At 35.1% G+C, this 23,754-nt stretch overlaps 1 protein-coding gene across 1 annotated transcript; it reads right to left on the bottom strand.

Annotated features, from left to right (window-relative positions):
- On the bottom strand, positions 1 to 19,867 carry LOC138317766 (uncharacterized). The gene is made up of 9 exons (XM_069259649.1): positions 19,721 to 19,867; positions 18,506 to 18,566; positions 17,011 to 17,144; positions 14,204 to 14,385; positions 13,310 to 13,491; positions 11,142 to 11,259; positions 8,533 to 8,710; positions 3,660 to 3,783; positions 1 to 481 (listed from the first exon to the last, which is right to left on the bottom strand). Exons 1-9 carry the CDS (start codon positions 19,763 to 19,765, stop codon positions 417 to 419), a joined length of 1,089 nt encoding a protein of 362 aa, XP_069115750.1. The 5' UTR covers positions 19,766 to 19,867; the 3' UTR covers positions 1 to 416.
- Positions 19,868 to 23,754: the final 3,887 nt, after the last annotated feature.

Consider the following 23,754-nt stretch of genomic DNA (forward strand, 5'->3'; position numbering starts at 1 on the left):
AAAGGTATGTCTGTGAATACTTTAATTCGCAGCACAAAGACATTGTAAAATGAAGCTGCATGATAGTTTAACAATCGGAAGAAAGGTATGTCTGTGAATACTTTAATTCGCAGCACAAAGACATTGTAAAATGAAGCTGCATGATAGTTTAACAATCGGAAGAAAGGTATGTCTGTGAATACTTTAATTCGCAGCACAAAGACATTGTAAAATGAAGCAAGTATAATTCTGTAGGTCATTCTTTAACAATAACGAGTTAAATAGTATGCAGAGACTCCTGATTAAAAGGTAACGGTAGTTGTCAAGTCATTGATTTGATTTATTATGTGCTTATATACACGCCACTTCGATATAATTAGTTTTGTCTGATCCGTCTGAGTATGAGTGAGATGTCCTCTCAAAATCCGTCCGCTGTATCACATCACCAGTGTAAACATCAGGGAAAAGAATCCCGACAGAATCGTAACGAAGGAAGAATATTCTGAAATATAAAACACAATATCAAACTTTATAAGTTTAGGTTCTCGAAAAAGCGAAATAACAAACTAATTTTGTTTTTTCTTTAACACATTACTTTTTCAAAGTAAACTGTCTTGACAAGGTAAAACTGCTGGGTGAATTTGCGACTCGAATTTTGGTTCAATTGTTGCTGCAATTTCTACTGAATATCTTTTCATTATGCCTAATAAGTTCAATACAATTTACAATAAAAATAAGACCAAATTGCGGGTCACTTATTAACTTTGCAATTTTGCTGTGACAGTATAATTTACTTTGAAAACAAATGTGTCTAAACATGATAAATTCTTGTTAAATGCCTTTGACGTTTTTTACGACGGAAGTAAGATGACTTTTGGTGTGCCTTTAGTGGAGGAAGTACTTCGCAATGTATTCCTCACCGGTACATTCTCCCTCATCATACAATTCCTATTGTCAGCCTAGAAAGGCTCAGAGTCTCTGTCCCCTGGCCGAGACACACAGAATCTATAAAAATGGTACATGTAGTTTCTGCTCCTTCTTAGCGCTCAGCATAAATGGAGAGGGCTGACTGGTTTGCTCGTTGCCAGTATAATGTGACCAGATGGGGGTTGCCTGTTGGTGTGTCTTCAGAGACAATGAGATAGCTCAATAAAAAGGACATGATTTTCACTATCACAAGGAGACATAACATGAATATACTGCAGCTTCCCAAAACGCAGACATCCATACATTGCAACATTATTCACACGTTAAATACCAAATATACTTGAAGGAATTCGTAGGTCCTTAGCAAATGTTTGGTTTGTCCAGGTTTAGTATTGTCTTGTTAACTTCGTTATACACTATACATGTGAGGCCGTCCTTAAATGACCCGGACTACAGATTAATAGGATGCCACTATAATCAACCAATCTACTAACTTAGGATGTCGATTTCATTCAACAATACTCGTATAAGGCTAAATCGTTGATAAAGATTGTATTTACTGACAATAAACACTGTAACCGGTCTGTTTTCAAGTAACATAAAGTCTTCTGTATTAGTTACAAAGTTCTGGGCCTTTCGTAAGGTACACCTTTTGAATCGGGTTCGGTATCTAGATATTCCTCTGAGATAGCGATATAATGGTTTAAGGGTTTGTTCAAGTATATCATGGAATCATTATAATTTTTTATATATTTATATGCTGAGCGAGAGTCGTTCTGTGTGAGGACAATACCGTTCGGGGAGTTGACCCCAAGGCGTACCTACCCTGGCAGTTCCTATCAAATTATATTTGTTAGGATATCATGAACATAGAATAAAACACATGTATTTGTACTGAAAAAAGAACATCAAATTCCATGTTTCAGCTTATGAATACCTACAGTACCTCTGACTGAGCTCTGGCCGTCATCGACGCAAAAACATAACTTTTCCTACAAAATTTGAAAAGGGTGCGATCTGAAGTTTCTAAATATATATATGAGTTGTTTACCAAAATTGTTGTTGCAAAAGGGTGAATAATCTCTTTTAAACAAAATATTAAACAAAACTTATCGAATACTGGAATTGAACACTTCAAAAAACATTATAAAAATTCCATAAAAGATTTGGAGAGATGTTCCAGAGGCTTGGTGTACGACCTTAAGTTCGAGTAATATTTACAAAACAAATATTTTAGAAAACCCTATGTGGTTTAATATTAAAATCAGAATAAATCATAAATTTATTTTTAAGAAGTTATAGTATGAAAAGGGTGTTCCTATTTATCTATAACATTTTGAAAACAGACAAATCCATATATAGTCTAGAAGAATTTCGTGAAACATATAATATTCAGACCAATTTTCTAGAATATCAGGGTATAAAAAATGCCATTAATCATGTCATCAGAAACAATCAACAAAGTTTTGACTCTCAAAAAAATATACCTTTTCCTAACATACCAATAAACCAATTGATTTTAAGTTGTAAAAAAGGTCTTCAAAATACATATAACGTTTTAAGAAAAAATGAAGTTATACCTACTGCTCAAAATAAATGGAATCAAAATTTTGAAATTGATCGGGATGGATGGGGAACTATTTATAAACAACCTTTTAATGATACTACTAGCTCCAAGCTTCAATGGTTACAATTCCGAATAAATCACAGAATACTAACTACAAAAACATTTCTATTAAGAATTGGTAAATCAAACAACAATCTATGTACATTTTGTAAAACACATCCAGAAACAATCACTCATATATTTTGGGACTGTGAAAATGTATCAAATTTGATTGAACAGTTAAGAATTTCTATAATTAATAATAATTTAAGTCTTAGATTTGAAAAACAGGATTTGATCTTCGGCAAACAATATAGTACAAATACTAATTTCCATATTGAAAATTTGATACTGCTTCTAGTAAAACAATACATTTACAACTGCAAATGTCTAGAAAAAGAACTCAATTTATACAGTCTAAAAATAATATTAAATTTGAACTAAAAGCTCACAGGATTATAATATCCAACAGTAATTCAAAGCGGAAACCACAAGCACTTGCAGAATTACAAAATTGGTTAAATGTAAAAACAGTAATATTTTGAAAATTATTGAAAGATCTGTGACCTAGGTTTACTTCCCTACCCCCCTACCCCCCTAACCCCCCCCCCCCTTTTATCAATTTTTGTCCTGTCTTTGGTGTGATTTTTTATCAAGAGTTGCCTCCCCTAGTTCACTTTCTGACTACATCTGTAGGAAGGGAATAACTCTTGATAGATCTTTTATGTGAATGGTAGTATGTGTAAATTTGTTACGTTAATAAGTTACTTGTAAATATATGTATGTACATACGTTAAAATATTGAATTTGAAATAGCTCTACAAATGTAACTTCTATTGTACTTGTCTTTCATGTATCTTCTGTATATGTTGTGATGTGTATATTTTTTGAAAATAATGAGTTAAAAAAAAAAATTAAAAAAAATTGTGAGTTCAACAAGAAATCTTGGCAGTTAAGGAGTTAAGGCCTTATTTAGGTATACATGTTATCGGATTCGATGTTTCCATATATGCCTACACCTGATCAAGACACAGTTTTACCGTAGGACACCGGATTGAATATTTCGTCACCTGTGACAGAATCATTGGTACTGGGATTAACTGTAGGTATGGATGTTATATCGGCCTCAATGTTTCGGTATACCTACCTCTGACAGAAGCACTGGCACTAGAACTTATGGTGATTTTCGCAGACACCTCGTGACGATCACAGTCATCGTCATCCTCCTCTTCAGCGCTCCTTCCTTCCCGTCTCACGTCGTCACATACACTCTGAAATGAAGTGATAGTATGGCCAAACTAACTTTGAAGTTTCATCTTTTCTGACAAATCAATAAGACTAGAATTACTGTTTTGTCTTGTGACACTCGTAATTCATTGCATTCATGTTTAGTATATTCTACAGAAACATTACACATATGTTGGTCTGAGAAATGTCAATCGGCTTTGCAATTTATGTATACACATGACAATATAGAAATATGGCAACATTAAGTGATTAAGATTGGAAACAAAACTCTCTTGTTTGATGCGGAACGGATGACGCATATAAAATGTGTAATTAGAGTGAAATATAATCAAACAAATCCAATAATAGTCTTCATGTAATACGTTAAACATAGTGCTTGATTGTCTGACAACACAACCATACGGACTAAAAATAGTTAATACCTACAATACCACCCCTCGAACTCCCATTTATCGGACTGATCGCATAGTCCTGACCTTAATATAATACGAGTAAAAATCCAGAGAGTTTGAGGCGCTATTCGTAAAATACCCCTTATTCCTTTGAACGGAAAAATTGTTATTTTTCCATCACATACAAAGTAATAAAACATTGTCGAATAGGGTCGTTAGGATGGTTTATTTTAACATTTTAATGTGAATTTTTATACACTGTTGTTATTATTACAAGTATTTAACTGAACTTAAGAAAATACTATAAAACGGATCAATGTAAATGTCATGGACATGCATGGTTTGTCATAGTATGAGTTTTACAATAGTTTGCTATTTGAATAGAGTCTGACGGTTTAGTTTGGAAAATCTTTAGAACCTTCTGATATTTTATTTCAGTATTCAATAAATAATAAAAATAGAAGCGATCTTACGCTTAGTCTCTATAAATTCAAATTATCATTGTCTTTCTGTGGTTTACAATTCACAGTTTTTTGATTGGCTTTGTTTTACTACAGACCTCATATTGGGACAATAAAGTGCCGGAATAAAGGATGAAATAAATGACCATGACCGCCATTCAAGGTCACCGGATCAAATACGCTATGTCAATAACTAAGTGGCCCAAAGGTATTGGGAGGTTTGTGATTTTATAAATTTTAATATTTAAGAGCGAAAAAAATCTAAACTTAGTCTGAAGAATTTTTCGGGTTAGCATTTTAATCACTTTGCAATTGTATGTATCGTAGGAATCGAAATTTCACCTCTATTTTTTTGTAGCCAGTGCAGTAGGATTTTTATCTTTATCAAATCGTTCTTGGTATCATATTTACATTCTTACCAATGTATTACTGAAGTATCGGCTCAGTTTATAAAATCCTTTAAAAATGTGCAGCTGAAGAGTCAACATAGTACACCACATTCTTACCAGTGTAGAGCTGAAGGATCGACTTAGTATACAACATCCATACCAATGTCCAGCTGAAGAATCTACTTAGCATACCACATCCTTTCCAATGTACAGCTGAAGGTATGTTCGTGTTGTGTCTTCCTCTATAGTGGAACTGTTGCCTTTTTTATAGTGCTATATCACTGAAGCATGCTACCGAAGACACCAAGCAACACACCCCACCGAGTCACATCATACTGACAACGGGCGAATCAATCGTCCTTCTCCCTGTATGTTGAGCGCTAAGCAGGAGTAGAAACTACCACTTTTATAGAATTTGGTGTATCTCGGCCAGGGGAAAGAACCCAGAGCTCAATTCAAGACCAAAAGTGAGGCGATGCCAAGGGAGGTATTAGGAAAGAAAAAGTCAGTTAGGAAGAAAAGAAAAAAATATCCTAAATTTAGTCGCCTTTTACGATCATGCAATAGGGGAAGCAGGTACAATTCCAAAGCCCTACCTGCAAGGCCAATATATAGCTGAAGTATCGACATAGTCCATCATATCCAAAAGCTGAAAGTAGAAAGTATTCCACATCCTCACTAATGCACAGATGAAGGATCGACCTAGTATACCACATCTATACCAATGTATAGCTGAAGGATCAATTCAGTATACCATATCATTACCAGTGTCCAGCTGAAGGGTCGACCTAGTATACCACATCCTTACCAATGCAAAGCTGAAGGATCGACTTAGTATACCACATCCTTATATTTACACTTGCTAGGCTTGGTCACTATACGCTAATACTAGCCGATTTTGTTTACCATAACTGCATGGTAACATTGAAATTTGAACTTGCGTATTAAAATGTTCTGTGCAACGTAAAAGGACTCCTTTTTTTTTAAAGAAACACATGGCTTTGTTTACATTTTGACGCAACATTACGTGTATATTGTTGTTTTTCATAGAATTTTGGAAAAATGTAAACAATATATACATGTTTTATATTTATATATGATTCAAACAATTTTTAAATTAACAATTGTATAAAGAAACGGAAAAATATCCCGACCGGGGCTACGTGCTTTCATTTTTGTTAAAAATGATTGGTGTCAAATGTAAACATTACCTCTGTGCCTATGTTCGTCCTACGATCGAGCCTTTGGGGTGGACGGGCGTGAGACCCTCTGATAGAGGTCAGTTATAAACATATCCTCTTGTCTTTGTTCTTTGAGAATTTAATCATGTGTATTTTAAAACATGCACCGCTAATAATCCACGTGTTGACAGTTACGCGTCACCACAAATACATTGTATCCATCGAACACAAGTGAATTTGTTTCATCTATCGATGGCGATATGGATCTAAGCGTAGATTATATAATCACATGGCTCCCAAGGAAATAATATCGTCAAGTCAGACGACATCTCAAACACATTGAGCTACTTGAAAATCGGTGTTTTGACAACTTGGGCAAACTCAAGTGTGTAAGCGTGCGTCAGCTTCGCCTCGCAGCACGGTCACCGAGTTCACACATGTGGCCGTGTACAAATTCTTTATGTTATTACGCTATATATTAACTTTTAGCAAAATTGAATATATATTTAAAGTTCTGATCTGATTAAATAAAGTTATCTCTGAAATTTACTTTGTTTGTCATGTTTATTTTACACTAAAATATTGAACTTTGTTGTCGTCGCAGCTGAATAATTCTACCTTACGTGAAGCGTCATCATTCGCTGTTCAATTGAGTAAGCTCCTCCCACTTTTGATCGACTTTTATTTAATAATTACGTCACTTTCAAATGACGATTTTATTGCATAAAATATAAATAAAAAGTCGTGTGAGTGTAAATATAGGGATTGGATTTCGTTTTTATGTTAACCATGCTTGTATGGAGCAATTCCTCTAAGAATATATTCAATATGGGGCGCTAACGCGCCCCATCGCCCCATAGAATATATTCTTAGAGGAATTGCTCCATACAAGCATGGTTAACATAAAAACGGAATCTAATCCCTATACCAATGTACAGCTTAAGTATCGACTTAGTATACCACATCCTTACCAATGTACAGCTGAAAGATCGACTTAGCTTACCACACCCTTACGAATGTACAGCTGAAGTATCGACTTAGTATACCACATCCTTACCAACGTCCAGCTGAAGGATCAACCTAGTATACCACATCCTTACCAATGTACAGCTGAAGTATCGACGTAGTATACCACATCCTTACCAATGTACAGTTGAATGATCGACTTAGCTTACCACATCCTTACCAATGTCCAGCTGAAGGATCAACCTAGTATACCACATCCTTACCAATGTACAGCTGAAGTATCGACGTAGTTTACCACATCCTTACCAATGTACAGCTGAAGGATCAACCTAGTATACCACATCCTTACCAATGTACAGCTGAAGGATCGACCTAGTATACCACATCCTTACCAATGTACAGCTGAAGTATCGACTTAGTATACCACATCCTTACCAATTTACAGCTGAAGTATCGACTTAGTATACCACATCCTTACCAATGTACAGCTGAAGTATCGACGTAGTATACCACATCCTTACCAATGCACAGCTGAAGTATCGACTTAGTATACCACATCCTTACCAATGTACAGCTGAAGGATCGACTTAGCTTACTACACCCTTACAAATGTACAGCTGTAGGATCGACTTAGTATACCACATCCTTACCAATGCACAGCTGAAGTATCGACTTTATATACCACATCCTTACCAATGTATAGCTGAATGATCGACTTAGCTTACCACACCCTTACCAATGTACAGCTGAAGTATCGACGTAGTATACCACATCCTTACCAATGCACAGCTGAAGTATCGACTTAGTATACCACATCCTTACCAACGTCCAGCTGAAGGATCAACCTAGTATACCACATCCTTACCAATTTACAGCTGAAGTATCGACGAAGTATACCACATCCTTACCAATGTACAGCTGAAGGATCGACTTAGCTTACCACAACCTTACCAATGTACAGCTGAAGTATCGACGTAGTATACCACATCCTTACCAATGTCCAGCTGAAGGATCAACATAGTATACCACATCCTTACCAATGCACAGCTGAAGTATCGACTTAGTATACCACATCCTTACCAATGTACAGCTGAAGGATCGACTTAGCTTACCACACCCTTACAAATGTACAGCTGAAGTATCGACGTAGTATACCACATCCTTACCAATGTACAGCTGAAGGATCAACCTAATGTACCACACCCTTACCAATGTACAGCTGAAGTATCGACGTAGTATACCACACCCTTACCAATGTCCAGTTGAATGGTCGATTTAGTATACAGCATCTTTAGCAATGTACAGCTGAAAAGTCGACCTAATATACCACATCTATACCAATGTACAGCTGAAGGATAGATTCAGCATATTCCACTTCCTTACCAATGTACAACTGAAGGATCGACGACCACATACACGGACTGTACATTTAAAGTTGACTTCGCCTTTGTAATATCGGTTTGGGTCTGAGAAATGGAATGCGTAAACTGGAGCAGCGACCTCAGTCTGGTCTGTATTCAAGCTTCTGAACTTCTCCATGAGGTATGGCTCCAACACACACCTTAACAATGGGGAATAAAACGTTAATATTTATATATGATATGTAGCGTTTCAAAGCATGGCTTATAAAGACTAGGTGTTCTGTGACAAGATCAAGTCGACTGATCGCTATGGGGTCAAGTTTGACCCCATAGTTTAATTGAATTAATTAACTTATTTGATCGCACCTCGGACAGAAATGTGTCCAAATGATTGGCGGAGAGCTGTCACGTGGTGACCCCCTATCACTTTATAGGGGGGTCAGTAAATTATATTATAGTGTAATATGGCGGCTCTCGCCCTCGCTTCAAAATTTAAACACATTCTCTTCAACTAAATATACCACTTCATTACCGTAAAACTATATATTACCTGTTATTTTTTGTGTCAAAATAACTTTAACCATTTTAATACTTCAAATCAATTGAAATGCATTTTTTAAATATGAGTTTATGCACAGATGATCAAGGAGATTGCGCTTTAAATGTTGGATGGATGTCTGTGTCACTTTTGTTTGTGATGCTTTCAATAAAGATTCTACAGCCAGTTTGGTGTCGTATTGAGGTACTGTAGGCCTAACTTACTGTGCAGGAATTTTTGTTGATTTATGGAGTTCGTATACTGTATGTTCCGTATACAGTATATCGGTAAAGAAATACATAAATAAATATGACGTAGGCCTACTGCCTAGGCCACTTCTAAATTATTTTAAAAGCGGCGATTGTTTGTATCCTTCACCAGCATATCTCAAGTTTGATTTCAGAATTTTGACGAAACAAATAGGAAACAGAGATCTAACATGCACGAAACAAACCAAAGGTCCTCGATGCAATAAATCCGTTATATAGTCAGTTACTGACCCCTTATAAAGGCATAGAGGGTCAGTAAGAAGTATAGGAGGCTCGGGCTACGCCCTCGCCCCTATAAATCTTACTGACGCTCGGGCTACGCCCTCGTCCCCTATAATTCTTACTGACCCTCTATGCCTTTATAGAGGGTCAGTAACTGACTATATAACTAATAATATTAAACATAATTCTAAATGTCTTTTACTCTATCAGATTTTGTTTTCTAGATAAAAGCACAATTTCAAATTTAACAATATTGATATTCATAAAAAACATCAGGTATAAATATACATCAAAGAAGACAATGCCAAAGCCTTGACGAAAATGAATGAATTCTTCCTTTTTAATCTTGTTTGTTTTATCGAAACTGGCTTTCACATAAATCTGTTGACAATTTCTAATAAATCAGAAAGTTGAGAAGTAATAAATTGTATTTTTTCTTTTATTATTTTAACGTCCTATTAACAACCATGGTCACGTTACCCGGAGAAAAGACCAATGCACAGTACATGGCACTGTCACATGGAATTAGAACTAGCGACCTAGAGGCGGAGGGCCTATAGATAAATTGTCGAGACATCTTAATCACTCGGCGACCGCGGCTTCATTTGAGAAGTAGGGGTTCTATATAAAAGTACACACAAAACGAATGTAAAACTGAATTTATAGACGACATCACTGTAGCGTAAAGGTCATCAGGACACTGTCAGATTGCCATATTTGGTCGAAAATTAAAGTAAACGATTTCGAATTAAAGCACCGTTCCACAAGCAATCAAATTGTACTCTCAGTTTCAAATTATGTCGGACTAAATATACTTGTAGAAATGCAGTTTTATGAAGTTTCAAGTTTTGTTGCTTTTACTTATTTTTTCTTCTACTTGAACCCTGCAATTTTACAACGTGTCTTTTGAATTTAAATAATATGTATAAAAGTTGCGAGTTGAATGGATCCCCTCCTGTGTGAGGGCAACTTATTGTATCATTTCCCTCTTTTAAGTAATAGAATTTTTTTTTCTTAAAAAAAAAAAAAAAAAAATATACTTGTAGACATGTTCGGGTTTTAAATAACTACTTTAATGGGAGGAGCGGAATCTGTTATTTTGAGGTTCAATTGGAACACAATGTCTACAGATAAAACTGACATAAATTCAGATTTGTAATATACCTTCGAGTGTGTACATATGTATAATGATTGTGCGATTTTAATATTGTTACATGTACGAAGCGAATACATCACCTGCCATATATTCCAATCCAATCACTTGCTCATGTTATATATTTTGTTGTAGCAAGTCATGTAGCCTCAAATTTGACTAAATAACAGTGGCACAACCTCAAGTGGTATCCATACAACATGCTTGTTATAAAATTGTTTACAATAATAAAAAAAAATGCGGGAAAAAATTGTTGGGATTTGGTTCCAAGACTCTTCTTCAGTGATATATTATATGAATATTTCATATAAAAGCTATAATGCAGAAATGAAAATACCATCCTTATGTTCAATTTGGTATATAGTTATGAATGTTTTCTTGGTATTTTTCATTAACTATATCATAATAATGTAATATATTGCTGTTAGAAGGTAGTGTTGAAGTAATACCTGTCCTGTGTGATATCCCATAGATCCACGGATTGTCCTTTAGGCAGGTAAGATTGCCAATACGAATGAAATGCATCATGATCTTCTGCACTACAGTTTTCTGGTCGTACAGAGAAATCTGTAACATTCAGGTATAAAGAGTCATTTCATGTGTTGGTAGTGATACCATTTAACCAATTCATACGTCTCCTTTGCTCATGGTATTTACAATATGCGCATACGTATTTGTAGGGGAGCAATCATTATTACTTCCTAGTTTTAAAATGTTAAACATGTAAGTAAGCAAATATTGTACTAATTTATTTTGATTAATTTTGATTTGTTGTGAATATCTTAGCGTGTATTGTTCAATGTAGTATCTGGGTAGCTACCTGCATGACATAGAATGCACGATCATTGCATAGTTATCGTGTGACTTGAGAGAACTTGTATACCACCTTAAAAGTTTGGTTCGTCGGAGCAAACATTGGCAAAGGTAAGCAGTAAATATAGACCCCAAGAAGGAATATAATCCATTACTTTTTATCGTCGCTTTTTCTACATAAAATACTTTTAATAGCCAGCGTCTACGTATGAATTAATTAACAATAACTAAGAATATCCAAGCCATACAACAATTTGTTTAACACTAAATCAGCATACGTTAATAGAAAGAATTACAAGAATCGTTACAGCTTGATCTACTCCTTTTTTTCTTTATTTAAAACATAGCAGTTTATTTTGGATATTTTCCTTTTTCCTTTTTTTAAGTTCTTTCCTTGATTTTGTTTTCTTGTGATTTTTCTTCTTTTCCTTATTTCGCGAATAGAGACGCTCAGTACTGTTTTTATGAATAAATGTCCATACAAGTGAGTCTTATAACTTTACATCAACGACGCAAATGAACACCTATATACTTATACAGGCATATAAGACTCTTTCATAGGTGGATATGTAGGATAGGGATATTCTACCCGAGGGTCACAAAATGCAGTAAAACCCGAGGCTTGTCGAGGGTTTTGCAACATTTTGTGATCCCAAGTATCCCTATCCTTCATATCCACTTATGAAAGAGTATTTTTCTTTCATACCTCGACGTTTATTGTAATTTTACAACTATGACACCCCGCTATTTTGAAATAAATAATAAGAAATCCACGCCAGGAAGCCGATTTTCCATACATGGAAAATTACGTGATATTTTCAACACCAATTCCGTATTTGAATATTTTATAGTTAAACCATTCAAGTTTGTGTAAAAGAAATGTTAAAATTTTACCGAGGAAAGAGAAATTTTGTTGACGCTCGTGACGTCACGAAGCTTTATTGCAGGGGTAGCCATCCAATACAGCCTCAGGCGACAGGAGTGTATTACCCTAGACCAGCCAGTATTACACCCGTAGGTATGAAAGAATATGAATAATGTGATGTTCACCGCTCCGGCTACACACATCGTGTTGTACAATACACTAGGTTTGACAAGAATTTAACAATAAAAATCAATGTGTTACCACTATAACACACTGTCGTTGTATTAATCAGTTTCCAAAGATGTCAAAGAAGATGAACTTTAAGTGTCTATGGATTCTGAAAAAATGTGTTGATTTACTTTGGGTTGAAATAATTAAACTTACTGAGGATTTACAATCATTTTATTCAATAAATCTGTCGTAAAGAGATATTGTTATAATCCTACCTGTTGTATTTTAAGTTTGTTTCGATGAACCGCACTAACGATCTGCGTAGATTTTGAGTATGTTTACCCATATACAGCGTACATTTAATACCAAACGGGAAAGCATTTAGAGATCATATATGACCACGACACTCACAGAATCGTTAACTATATGTGTACATTTTTTAAACGCAACAATTTAATATCTACCATATATCACGAATAACTATTGTTCCCCTTTAAATACGTGTCCGTATGCGTATACCACTTAAACTGGACTTTATATATATTTGAACACATATTTAGGTTAAATATCAAGGGTTAAAGAAGGGTTGTTTGATTTGTTAAACCCGAAGTCAGAACAGTTTTCCTTGGGACCGCGCGACGGAACAGTTTATAAATTGGCTTTTTTTGCATATAGAGTTTATATAGAAACTATTATATAGGGTTATAGCAATATGCAATGGAAAAACAAGGTAATGGCATTTAAGGACTTGGTTTAAATGTTACTTACGTGAGTCGCCACTACGAATATGGAGATAGACAAGATTGCCAGTTTGGATTCCACCATAAATATGTTGAGAGGAATACTGTGATCGTGATATCGTTAGACGTGGACTACTGGCATATCTCCTGTTGTTTTCTGACTTCTTTCTGTATGGTAATGTTGGTATAATACTACTGCCATAGACACGACTGTGAAAGAATACATTACATTACAGATATCATAATCATACTTTCCACAATATTGCTTATCTTTTTTGCATTTCTTGTCCTTCATATATGGCATTATTGCGTCTAAAATTTTTAAAGTAAGATTTTTTTTAGAATCAACATTTCATAAAAGATTTTCGTCAATATATGTAATATACACAAGATAATTGTAATCAGTGATCATGCTCAATATATTTGTACTCTTTCTAACTTATGTATATTATTTATACACATCTTTACACTCTCACATATCACTTTCTCATGTTGTGGATTATAAATTCATTCATTCATATACTAACATTGGCGTAATGGTAATGAGTGAGCAATATACGCGTTAACCCCCCCTCCCCCCACACACACTTACTTAATAACACCTTGACATCGCCTCACATAAAGACCCTAAGTTTTTTTACAGAGTATTATCTTTCTATGCCAATGGACAAACCCGATCTTTGTTTTACAGACTACGATCTTTCTAGGCCAATGGACAGAATCCATAGTATTTCTCGCAGGGGCAACCGGCCAGAATATAAATCTTTTAATGTTTTCATTTCTACAACAACCAATACGCTTATATCAGCAGCTAAACAGTATGTGAACATGTATATAAAAGGACATTGATACTAAATGGTATTGTTAATACGGGTTACCAACCAAGCCAACTCATGTAGAAACAAACAATACAACACTATACCTTTCTCGCACGGTTACCATATTAAACACGGTAAACATCTGTCCTCCTGAATGCACTTTGTCACAAATCAGGCGGAACGGGCTGAAACCACTGCCTCCGACCACGTTAGAGGATGAATGGCTGAGCTGTACATCAGCTTGGTACAGGTACGTATAGTACGGGTAGTTGTGGTATACTCTTTGCTGTAAAATTTGTAGGTAATGTTATAGAGAAGTGATATAACTTTTTCTGTAACGTATCTACAGAGAATGTACGGAGCATTAGGTTCATGGTATGTTACTCTGTTACATGTATTATAAAGCGGGTGAATATCATACTCTGTCTATCACTGCATACTTAGAATAAACTCATTATACGATACACTGATCGTTTTAACATAATGATCAGAATACTGAACAGGGAAGTTGTATGATGTATAAGAACTTATAAGTTCGACACACATTGTAGCGGTAAAGTAAAACCCATTTTCATAGTATCATACGAACTTAATGTGTTAGTAATTTATCAATAATTTCAGAAACACCTTTGATACACTTCTGTCTTCATTTTCAAGAGCAAATGAACTCAATGCAAGTAATTCATCAAGGTTATGATTCTAATTTAAAAATGGTTTCCAGCAGTACAGTAAGTCAATGCAAACACAAAGCAATCAGAACAAAACACATAACATCGATAAGAGTTCAATCGCCGGGTAAGGGGATATAACTCTTTCGCCGTAAGAAATTCGTTATTTATTTATGTGGTATCACAACTGCATTTACAACACTTAAACATAACAAACAAAGGAATGGATTAACTGCTGAGCTCTCAGATAGGCTTTGCCTAAAATTATATTACTTATATTGGTGGATAATGAACTGACATGATACACTGTACCAGTATTGGTGGAAAATGACCTGACATGATACCAGTATAGGTGGATAATGAACTGACGTGATACCAGTATTGGTGGGTAATGAACTGACGTGGTACCAGTATTGGTGGGTAATGAACTGACGTTATACCAGTATTGGTGGATAATGAACTGACGTGATACCAGTATAGGTGGATAATGAACTGACATGATACCAGTATTGGTGGATAATGAACTGACGTAATACTAGTATTGGTGGATAATGACCTGACATGATACCAGTATTTGTGGATAATGAACTGACGTGATACCAGTATTGGTGGATAATGAACTGACGTGATACCAGTATTGGTGGATAATGAACTGACATGATACCAGTATTTGTGGATAATGAACTGACGTTATACCAGTATTGGTGGATAATGAACTGACGTGATATCAGTATAGGTGGATAATGAGCTGACGTGATACCAGTATAGGTGGATAATGAACTGACGTGATACCAGTATTGGTGGGTAATGAACTGACGTGATACCAGTATAAGTAGATAATGAACTGACGTGATACCAATATAAGTAGATAATGAACTGACGTGATACCAGTATTTGTGGATAATGAACTGACGTGATACCAGTATTGGTGGATAATGAACTGACGTGATACCAGTATAGGTGGATAATGAACTCACGTGATACCAGTATTTGTGGATAATGAACTGACGTTATACCAGTATTGGTGGATAATGAACTGACGTGATACCAGTATAGGTGGATAATGAGCTGACGTAATACTAGTATTGGTGGATAATGAACTGACGTGATACCAGTATTGGTGGATAATGAACTGACGTGATACCAGTATAGGTGGATAATGAACTGACGTTATACCAGTATTGGTGGGTAATGAACTGACATGATACCAGTATTATTGGTAGATAATGAACTGACATGATACCAGTATTATTGTTTGATAATGAATTCATGTGGTACCAGTATAGGTGGATAATTGACTGACGTGATACCAGTATTGGTGGGTAATGAACTGACGTGATACAAGTATTGGTGGGTAATGAACTGACGTGGTACCAGTATTGGTGGGTAATGAACTGACGTGATACCAGTATTGGTGGGTAATGAACTGACGTGATACCAGTATTTGTGGATAATGAACTGACGTTATACCAGTATTGGTGGATAATGAACTGACGTTATACCAGTATTGGTGGATAATGAACTCACGTGGTACCAGTATTGGTGGATAATGAACTGACGTGATACAAGTATTGGTGGATAGTGAATTGACGTCATACCAGTTGTTGGGAATAATGAACTGACGTGATACCAGTGTTGGGGATAATGAGCTAGCGTGATGCCAGTGTTGTTTGGTGCCAATATACATGAAATTACGTGACGCCAATATTGGCGGCAATAATTCGCACCTCTTGGCATCGGAACACCTCAGCCTTGACAACAGACGATGGCTGACGATTGAACCAACTGTTGACAATGACGGATTGCAAAGAGATTACGTTATTTATAGAAAATAAAGAAGGGTTATTGTTGATAATGAAATTTAAGCCAGTGTAAAATTAATATATTTTGGCTTCATCGGGATTACATAATTTAATTTGATATTGGGGCGATAATCATTAAGCCCGTGTTAATCTATGTAACCTGACCATGACTTCGCATTATCATTATTCCCCGAGCACCTTAAAATCAAAAGTTATCCCTTAGTATATATACATAGTATGTTATCTGTTGTAATGACAAAAACGCCTGGTCCAAAAAATAAATCTTGTATTCATTATAATTGATCTCTAAAAATCGAAACCGAATTATGTTTTAAATACTTGACTGTACAAAACATAGATAAATTCCCATCACTTTTACTATTACAACAACCGATGTATACAACCGTTGTACAAAAACAAATTAATTAATGATGTTGTTACCGTGCAGTAATGTCCCAAAGAATAATCGTTTGTGTCAATTTGTGTCACATGACAACTTGATCCGCCATAAAGACTTGTTATGGAATATCCTTTAGGAACTCCGTGAATATGGACCTCGCCGTCTGGTAAACAGTCTGACGGGTGATTAAAAAAGATAGAAAATGATAAAATATAATGACTTGCAAATAATCTATCCCGGAAGTCGTTAGTTAATTTCGAAATTTTAAAAAGTTACTCGATAATTATATAAAGCTGGTGGTTTTTTTTTCAAAGTTTAAAAATTAATACAAATACTTGACAGAATGGATATCAGATCTGAAATAACACCAGAATCTCAATATAAAGAGAACTTGACAGAATGGATATCAGAATTACTCCAGAATCTGAGTATAAAGAGAACTTGACAGAATGAATATCATAATTACATCGAAATCTCAATATAAAGAGAACTTGACAGAAGGGATATCAGATTACTCTATAATCTCAATATAAAGAGAATTTAACAGAAGGGATATCGGAATTACACCAGAATCTCATTATATTATAAAGAGAACTTGACAGAATAGATATCAGAATTACTCGAGGATCTTAATATAAAGAAAATTTGACAGAAATTATATCAGAATTACATCAGAATCTCAATGTAAAGAGAACTTGACAGAACGGATATCAGAATTACACCAGGATCTTAATATAAAGAGAACTTGACAGAAATTATATCAGAATTACTCCAGGATCTCGATATAAAGAGAACTTGACAGAACGGATATCAGAATTACTCCAGGATCTCAATATAAAGAGAACTTGACAGAATGGATATCAGAATTACTCCAGGATCTCAATATAAAGAGAATTTGACAGAAATTATATCAGAATTACATCAGAATCTCAATATAACAAATAACTTGACAGAAAGGATATCAGAATTACTCCAGAATTTCTATATAAAGAGAACTTAAACTTAACAGAATGGATATCAGAATTGCACCAGATTCTCAATATAAAGAGAACTTGACAGAAATTATATCAGAATTACACCAGGATCTCAATATAAAGAGAACTTGACAGAAATTATATCAGAATTACATCAGAATCTCAATATAACAAATAACTTGACAGAATGGATATCAGAATTACTCCAGAATTTCTATATAAAGAGAACTTAACAGAATGGATATCAGAATTGCACCAGATTCTCAATATAAAGAGAACTTGACAGAATGGATATCAGAATTACTCCAGGATCTCAATATAAAGAGAACTTGACAGATTGGTGGACCGAATAGGTTGGATTCCTCGTCTCCTGTTATCTTTACCTGTACAACTATATTAAGTGTGCAAGTCTTTAGTGGATGTGAAAAAGATTATCCCTTCAGAAAAAGTAACTTTTTCTAGTCTTCCTCTCCATATTCGTCCACTGGTTTTATATACGATTATATCATTTCAGTATGTTTATCGTCTATAAATACAAAACATGTATTTCGTACTCACTTACCATACGTAATGAATCGAGAAATGTCGGTGGGAAGCACTGCACAGACACATGTCATATAAAACTGTAAATAAGAATGAATTGACAATAACAGAATATTAAAATTCCATTGTAGCTGTTTGGGAAATTAATTTGGTAATGATATTTGCGTCTGATTGTATTAAATCAGTGAAGAATAATTATCTATTATGGCCTGGTTGAGAGGGCACTATTGCCTCATAGTATTGTCGAGGGATGGAATAGTGCCCGAGCCGAAGGCGAGGGCACTATCCCATCATGAGACAGTACTATGAGGCAATAGTGCCCTCTCAACCAGGCCATACTGGGTTTAGTACATCACCCTGACATGAGACCGTTTTTCATGTCATCGTAATAGAAGCACGTCAAGCGATACCTCGCAACGCTATCTTTATTTCCACACCACGTTGTTACATTAAAAATACAACACATGAATTATCGCAGAAATATGGGATTCTATAAAACGGGATTCAGCTTCATGAAAATTAAAAGTAGATCAATATAGAACATTGGTGAACTGTCTTCTGTAGAAAAGCAACATTTGCCTCCACCCCCGCACACAACAGCCTGTCCGCCATCTTGTCGTCTTGGTGGAAGCGCAACGTTATAATGACGTCATGTAATGGTGACGTCACAATACATTCAAGTTCAATTTCGTGCCTCTTTAATAGTGTCCGCTTGCCCGGGCACTATTGCAAATAGTACCCATGTGTGTAGCCAATCAGAATCCAGTATTCTGTCACGTGATGTACTAACCTAGTGTATATCTGTTTATGTTAAATATGTAGTATATATATACACATTGAACGTCGATTTTCGACTAATCATCGGTTTACCTTATGAATTAACAGTTTGAGTTTCCTCATACGCTTAAAGTAATATTTTTCTGGGATATATACATGTATATCACTCTTATAACTTTAATGAATATTTTAACCAGTATGTTAGAAAAGTAGAAATATTCAAAGGCAAGGTTTCTATATTTTAGACGTGATTGTTAGACAGTTATTTTGCACCTTAAGAAACATTATGCTTTGGACATACTAAATGATCAAATAAAAAATGTTTCTAGTCAGTTTGAAAACTGGTTATGCCTTCAACAAATGTGTTTGATTAAAACGAAGGACGAAGTAAACATTTTTATTTGAAATGGATAAGAAATGGACATTGAACTAGATGACATAAATAAACTGTACTCACAAACAGAAGAAAACTTTGTGTGGTCGTCATCATTATGGCAGGCATCGTGAAGTTCCCGAATAGATATGAAGCGCATTTAAATCATACTAACTATCCTAACATGAAGGAAGTGTCCTTATTCTAAACCCATATACTGAGACAGTATATAGTTACTACGATACAAAACAATGTAGCTGTTTTACGCTCATCTGCACGTCCATAATGTAGATAACAGTGTTACAGTAGTGATACAAAACTTCAAAGCTTTCTTTACATCATAGAGAAACTAAGGCTCGTGTGTTTTGGCGGCCGTCAAATTTAATATTTTCAATATCCTGAAAAATATTTTCCTATGTGAGCCTAATATGCATTGGTATTATACAATGTATTGTGTAACTTTATTGCAGCATTATACAATACTTTTTGCTTTATCTAAGAATGGATGAAACTGTTCAGCGTATGGTGTCCTTCCCAGTAAAGTATCCTGCATGAAATATGCTTTGATGACATACTAATGCAATTTGTGTTATCACCTACCAGCGACACATTTTAAGATAGCGTATGTAAAAATAGGGTCATCCCAGCTTATGCATTTTCCTGTATCACAGTGACACTGTAAATGTTTTGTAGGCAAGAAAAGAAAGATATTAAATAATGCTTATTTAAGTCAGGTCGAGGAGACAAATGAAGATAACGAGCATCCTGCTTGTATGTGTGAGTATGCTTTATTTTATTAAAATCTGTTTCTCTCATATTATCAATCAAGAACCAAAAACAGTTTTGCTTTGAATAATATTTCGAAAACGACAGATAAAGTGCCCAATATTGATAAGTTTACCACACAACATAAACGTTGTCTGGACGCGCATCAAAAGTCTTTTTTCCAGTCCCTAGCAATTTGTCGTTCCCCCTTATGTAATGCATTGCTATGATGGTGTTAGACATTGAGAGCGTATCAGCATATCCAATAATGTGATATATGTACCACAATATACACACGATATTTGAATGTTCCTGATATTTAAATTGGTTTTAAAACTTAGCTAATGTTTCACAAAGCCGTATATCTTTCATGCATAAGTTTTTCTGGATCCAACACGTTACATATATTATTGGAAGGTGTTTTTTTAATAATTTTAATAATATGCTATACAGCACAGCTATCTTATAGATCTTTACTTAGTTTTCCGACCGATTGCTTGCCAGATGGGATAGTTCATATTCACGGAGATTCAAAAGGATACAAGTTGACACGTGATCAAGATATATACACATGACTATGGCCTTGGATGTACACTGCACGGTAACCAGAACATCTAATATTTATTTAGTTCAATAATGTAATGGTAGGTGTTGACATACGTATATCAGTTGTTTTCTTACTGATAATAAAAGTACTAACACAACACCCGTGTATTGCAATTAATATAATGATGTAAAGTGAAGTTCGGTTTTTAAATTTCATATGGATTCATACAAAATGAAGAGTACAAGAGAAAACATGTACAAATTTGCAATACCTTGGATTGGTTTTCCTTTATCATATTACTGGTGTGCTACCTTTTTGATAAAGTTGTGTTTTTACGGTCTTCTCTTTAAAAATATCACAGGTCATAATACTAGTCTGAAAACTATGTATGCCTTTGTCGCAATCTTTTTCTGAAATCAATGTAATAATCCATAATTTACCATTTACATTTTCTTTAAACATCTAAAAATATCTCAATTTCAGCCAATTAGTGTCGCATATTTTGTTACCATGGAAACCAATCATTTTGGAAGTGTAACCATTATATTATACCATTTTTAATATATACTAATTTTTACTTAAATCGGACTCTGAAATATCAAAACTGCAAATATATAGCTTGGTATATTAACAAAAAAAGTGTTAAATTGTTACTTACACTAGTTATGCTCAAGTCACGTAAAGCCAAAAAACTCTTTTGCTGAATTTTCATTTTAAAACCCATTCACACAGAGACCGAAAATGTCCTGAAAGAATTTTAAGAACTCTGTGACAAGTAGCGTTTTTGAAGTAATTTTCCTCTATTTCCCCTATTGGGCCCTGTCGATCCTGCCCCGGAGAGTCAGAGTAACCATATCACATGTATTTATGCAAAATATGTTCCCCTTCCGATGAAAATATTTTAGATCAAATCTGATTAAAAGTCTTTCTGAACTTAATAACAAAAGACGAAGAAATTTTCCTCTATTTCTCCTGGGCCCCGTCCCTCCTGCCCCAGAAGGATCAGATCCATCATTTATACAAAATCTGTTCACTTTCCCCCAGAGATGTTTCTGACCAAATCTGGTCTAATGAGAACTTTATGACTATTAGCGACTTAAAGGAAACGTTTACCCACGGCGGACGGCGCCGGACGGTTCACGATGCCAATAGGTCATCTTTTGCAAAGGGCGCTAAGCAGGAGCAGAAACTAGCACTGTTACAGACTATCATTTCATTTTGAACGTCGTAGACTACGCCACCCGATATCCAGAAGCGGTCGCTTTGAAAAGGGTTGGAGAGGCACTCGTCGACATTTTTCAACGGAGCCGGTGTCTCAGGAGACCAAGAGCCTCCCAAAACATGCAGACATTCACTCATCACATTTTATTACAGATGGAAGGGCGTCCTTAAATGACTCTGGTTGTTAGCTGGACGTTAAACCTGATCAACTAAATCAAACCAAATATAGCTACAAATGAAACGGGCTCGTGAGCAACATTACCTGTGTAAAAAACCTTTATATATTCGACATTATTGTGCGATACATAAATACATTTGACTTGTAATAGTTCGTTAATTTATCTTTATAGATACTTAAAACACCATAGAAATTATTAATCCGTAGCTCATAGACCTGTCTAAGGTATTTTACTGTCTCCTTCACAATCTGCTGCTCGGAAAGATTGAAACCTTGAAAATTGTCTTGGTAGTGGAGCTGTAGAGCTGTTATCCAGCTACTTGAGTAGTAGGAAACAGCTGGTTCGGCTGGATCAGTATGCGGCGACTGGTTGGAAATGTAAAAAAGAGTCACCCAGGAATCAAATTTGGGCTCACTCCTTTTCCTTTCTTTAATGTTTTCGCAAATGATATTTTTTTATATATAAGTCATCTAAGCTATCTAATTATGCTGATGATAATACTGTTAGTAGTTCCAGCAAAAATGTAAAAGAAAGCCTGGAAACTCACTGTATATATCTTATAACCTCGTTTAAAAAACAAAAACAACAAAAAAATAAAATTTAAGCCAACACAGAGAAATTTCAGTCCTTAAGTGTAGGCAAAAAATGTGCTAAAAGAAGACATCTTTCAATAATGGTGACTGAACAGTGAAGCTTCTTAATGTCAAGTTCCATTCACTGTTGAATTTCGACCTCTACATCTCAGATATTTGTAGAAAAGGATCACAGCAACTATCAGTTTTGAATGGGATTGGCTCTTATCTGACGTTAGATTTTATTGTTTCAAATGTTAACTATAGTCCTCTTTATTTTATTTATGAAAAGTGTAAAAAAACGGAAAGAATTCGTGAACGTGTTTTATGTTTTATATATAAGGATTATGTATAATATTTTTATAATGTCTCAAAACTTTATGGATTTCTGATTTTTTTCATGTGAACAGACTGAAAGATGTAGATTGTGATTAAACAATCTTCTTATAATTCGGATAGAAGAGAAAGGCAGAGAAGTACAAAAGAGTTCGGTATGGTAGATATCCTTCTCTTTTGAGGCATCCCGGATGGGGAACAGTCTCCCAAATGAATACAGGAAAGTTGAAAACTTCAAATAATTCAAGAGGCTAGTCCAGACCTGGAATGGCCCCACTTGCACTTGTTCAATATGCTTGTCTGCCGCCGCTTTGTGATGCCTGTTAACTATATGTATGTCTGCCTTCAGTTTTTAAGTGTCTCTTACTTTGTATATGCTTATTTTCTGGGGTTTTTTACCATTGCTTCTTGTGATGTGGCATCATTTCTCATTTGCTTTGTCACATTATTATTTTAGCTAGTTCTTTTAATTCTTATTACAACATTGCATTCTTTTAA

The sequence above is a fragment of the Argopecten irradians genome, chromosome 3, assembly GCF_041381155.1.
Source record: "Argopecten irradians isolate NY chromosome 3, Ai_NY, whole genome shotgun sequence".
Lineage (NCBI taxonomy): Eukaryota > Metazoa > Mollusca > Bivalvia > Pectinida > Pectinidae > Argopecten > Argopecten irradians.

What these genes read in the sequence shown, in the direction of transcription:
- LOC138317766 (XM_069259649.1), bottom strand. Translation starts at nt 19,765, where the DNA reads ATGCCTGCCATAATGATGACGACCACACAAAGTTTTCTTCTGTTT. An exon ending in CACAAAGTTTTCTTCTGTTT is followed by an intron (nt 18,567 to 19,720) that starts GTGAGTACAGTT and finishes TCTTATTTACAG; the next exon opens with TTTTATATGACATGTGTCTG. An exon ending in CTTTGGGACATTACTGCACG is followed by an intron (nt 14,386 to 17,010) that starts GTAACAACATCA and finishes CAAATTTTACAG; the next exon opens with CAAAGAGTATACCACAACTA.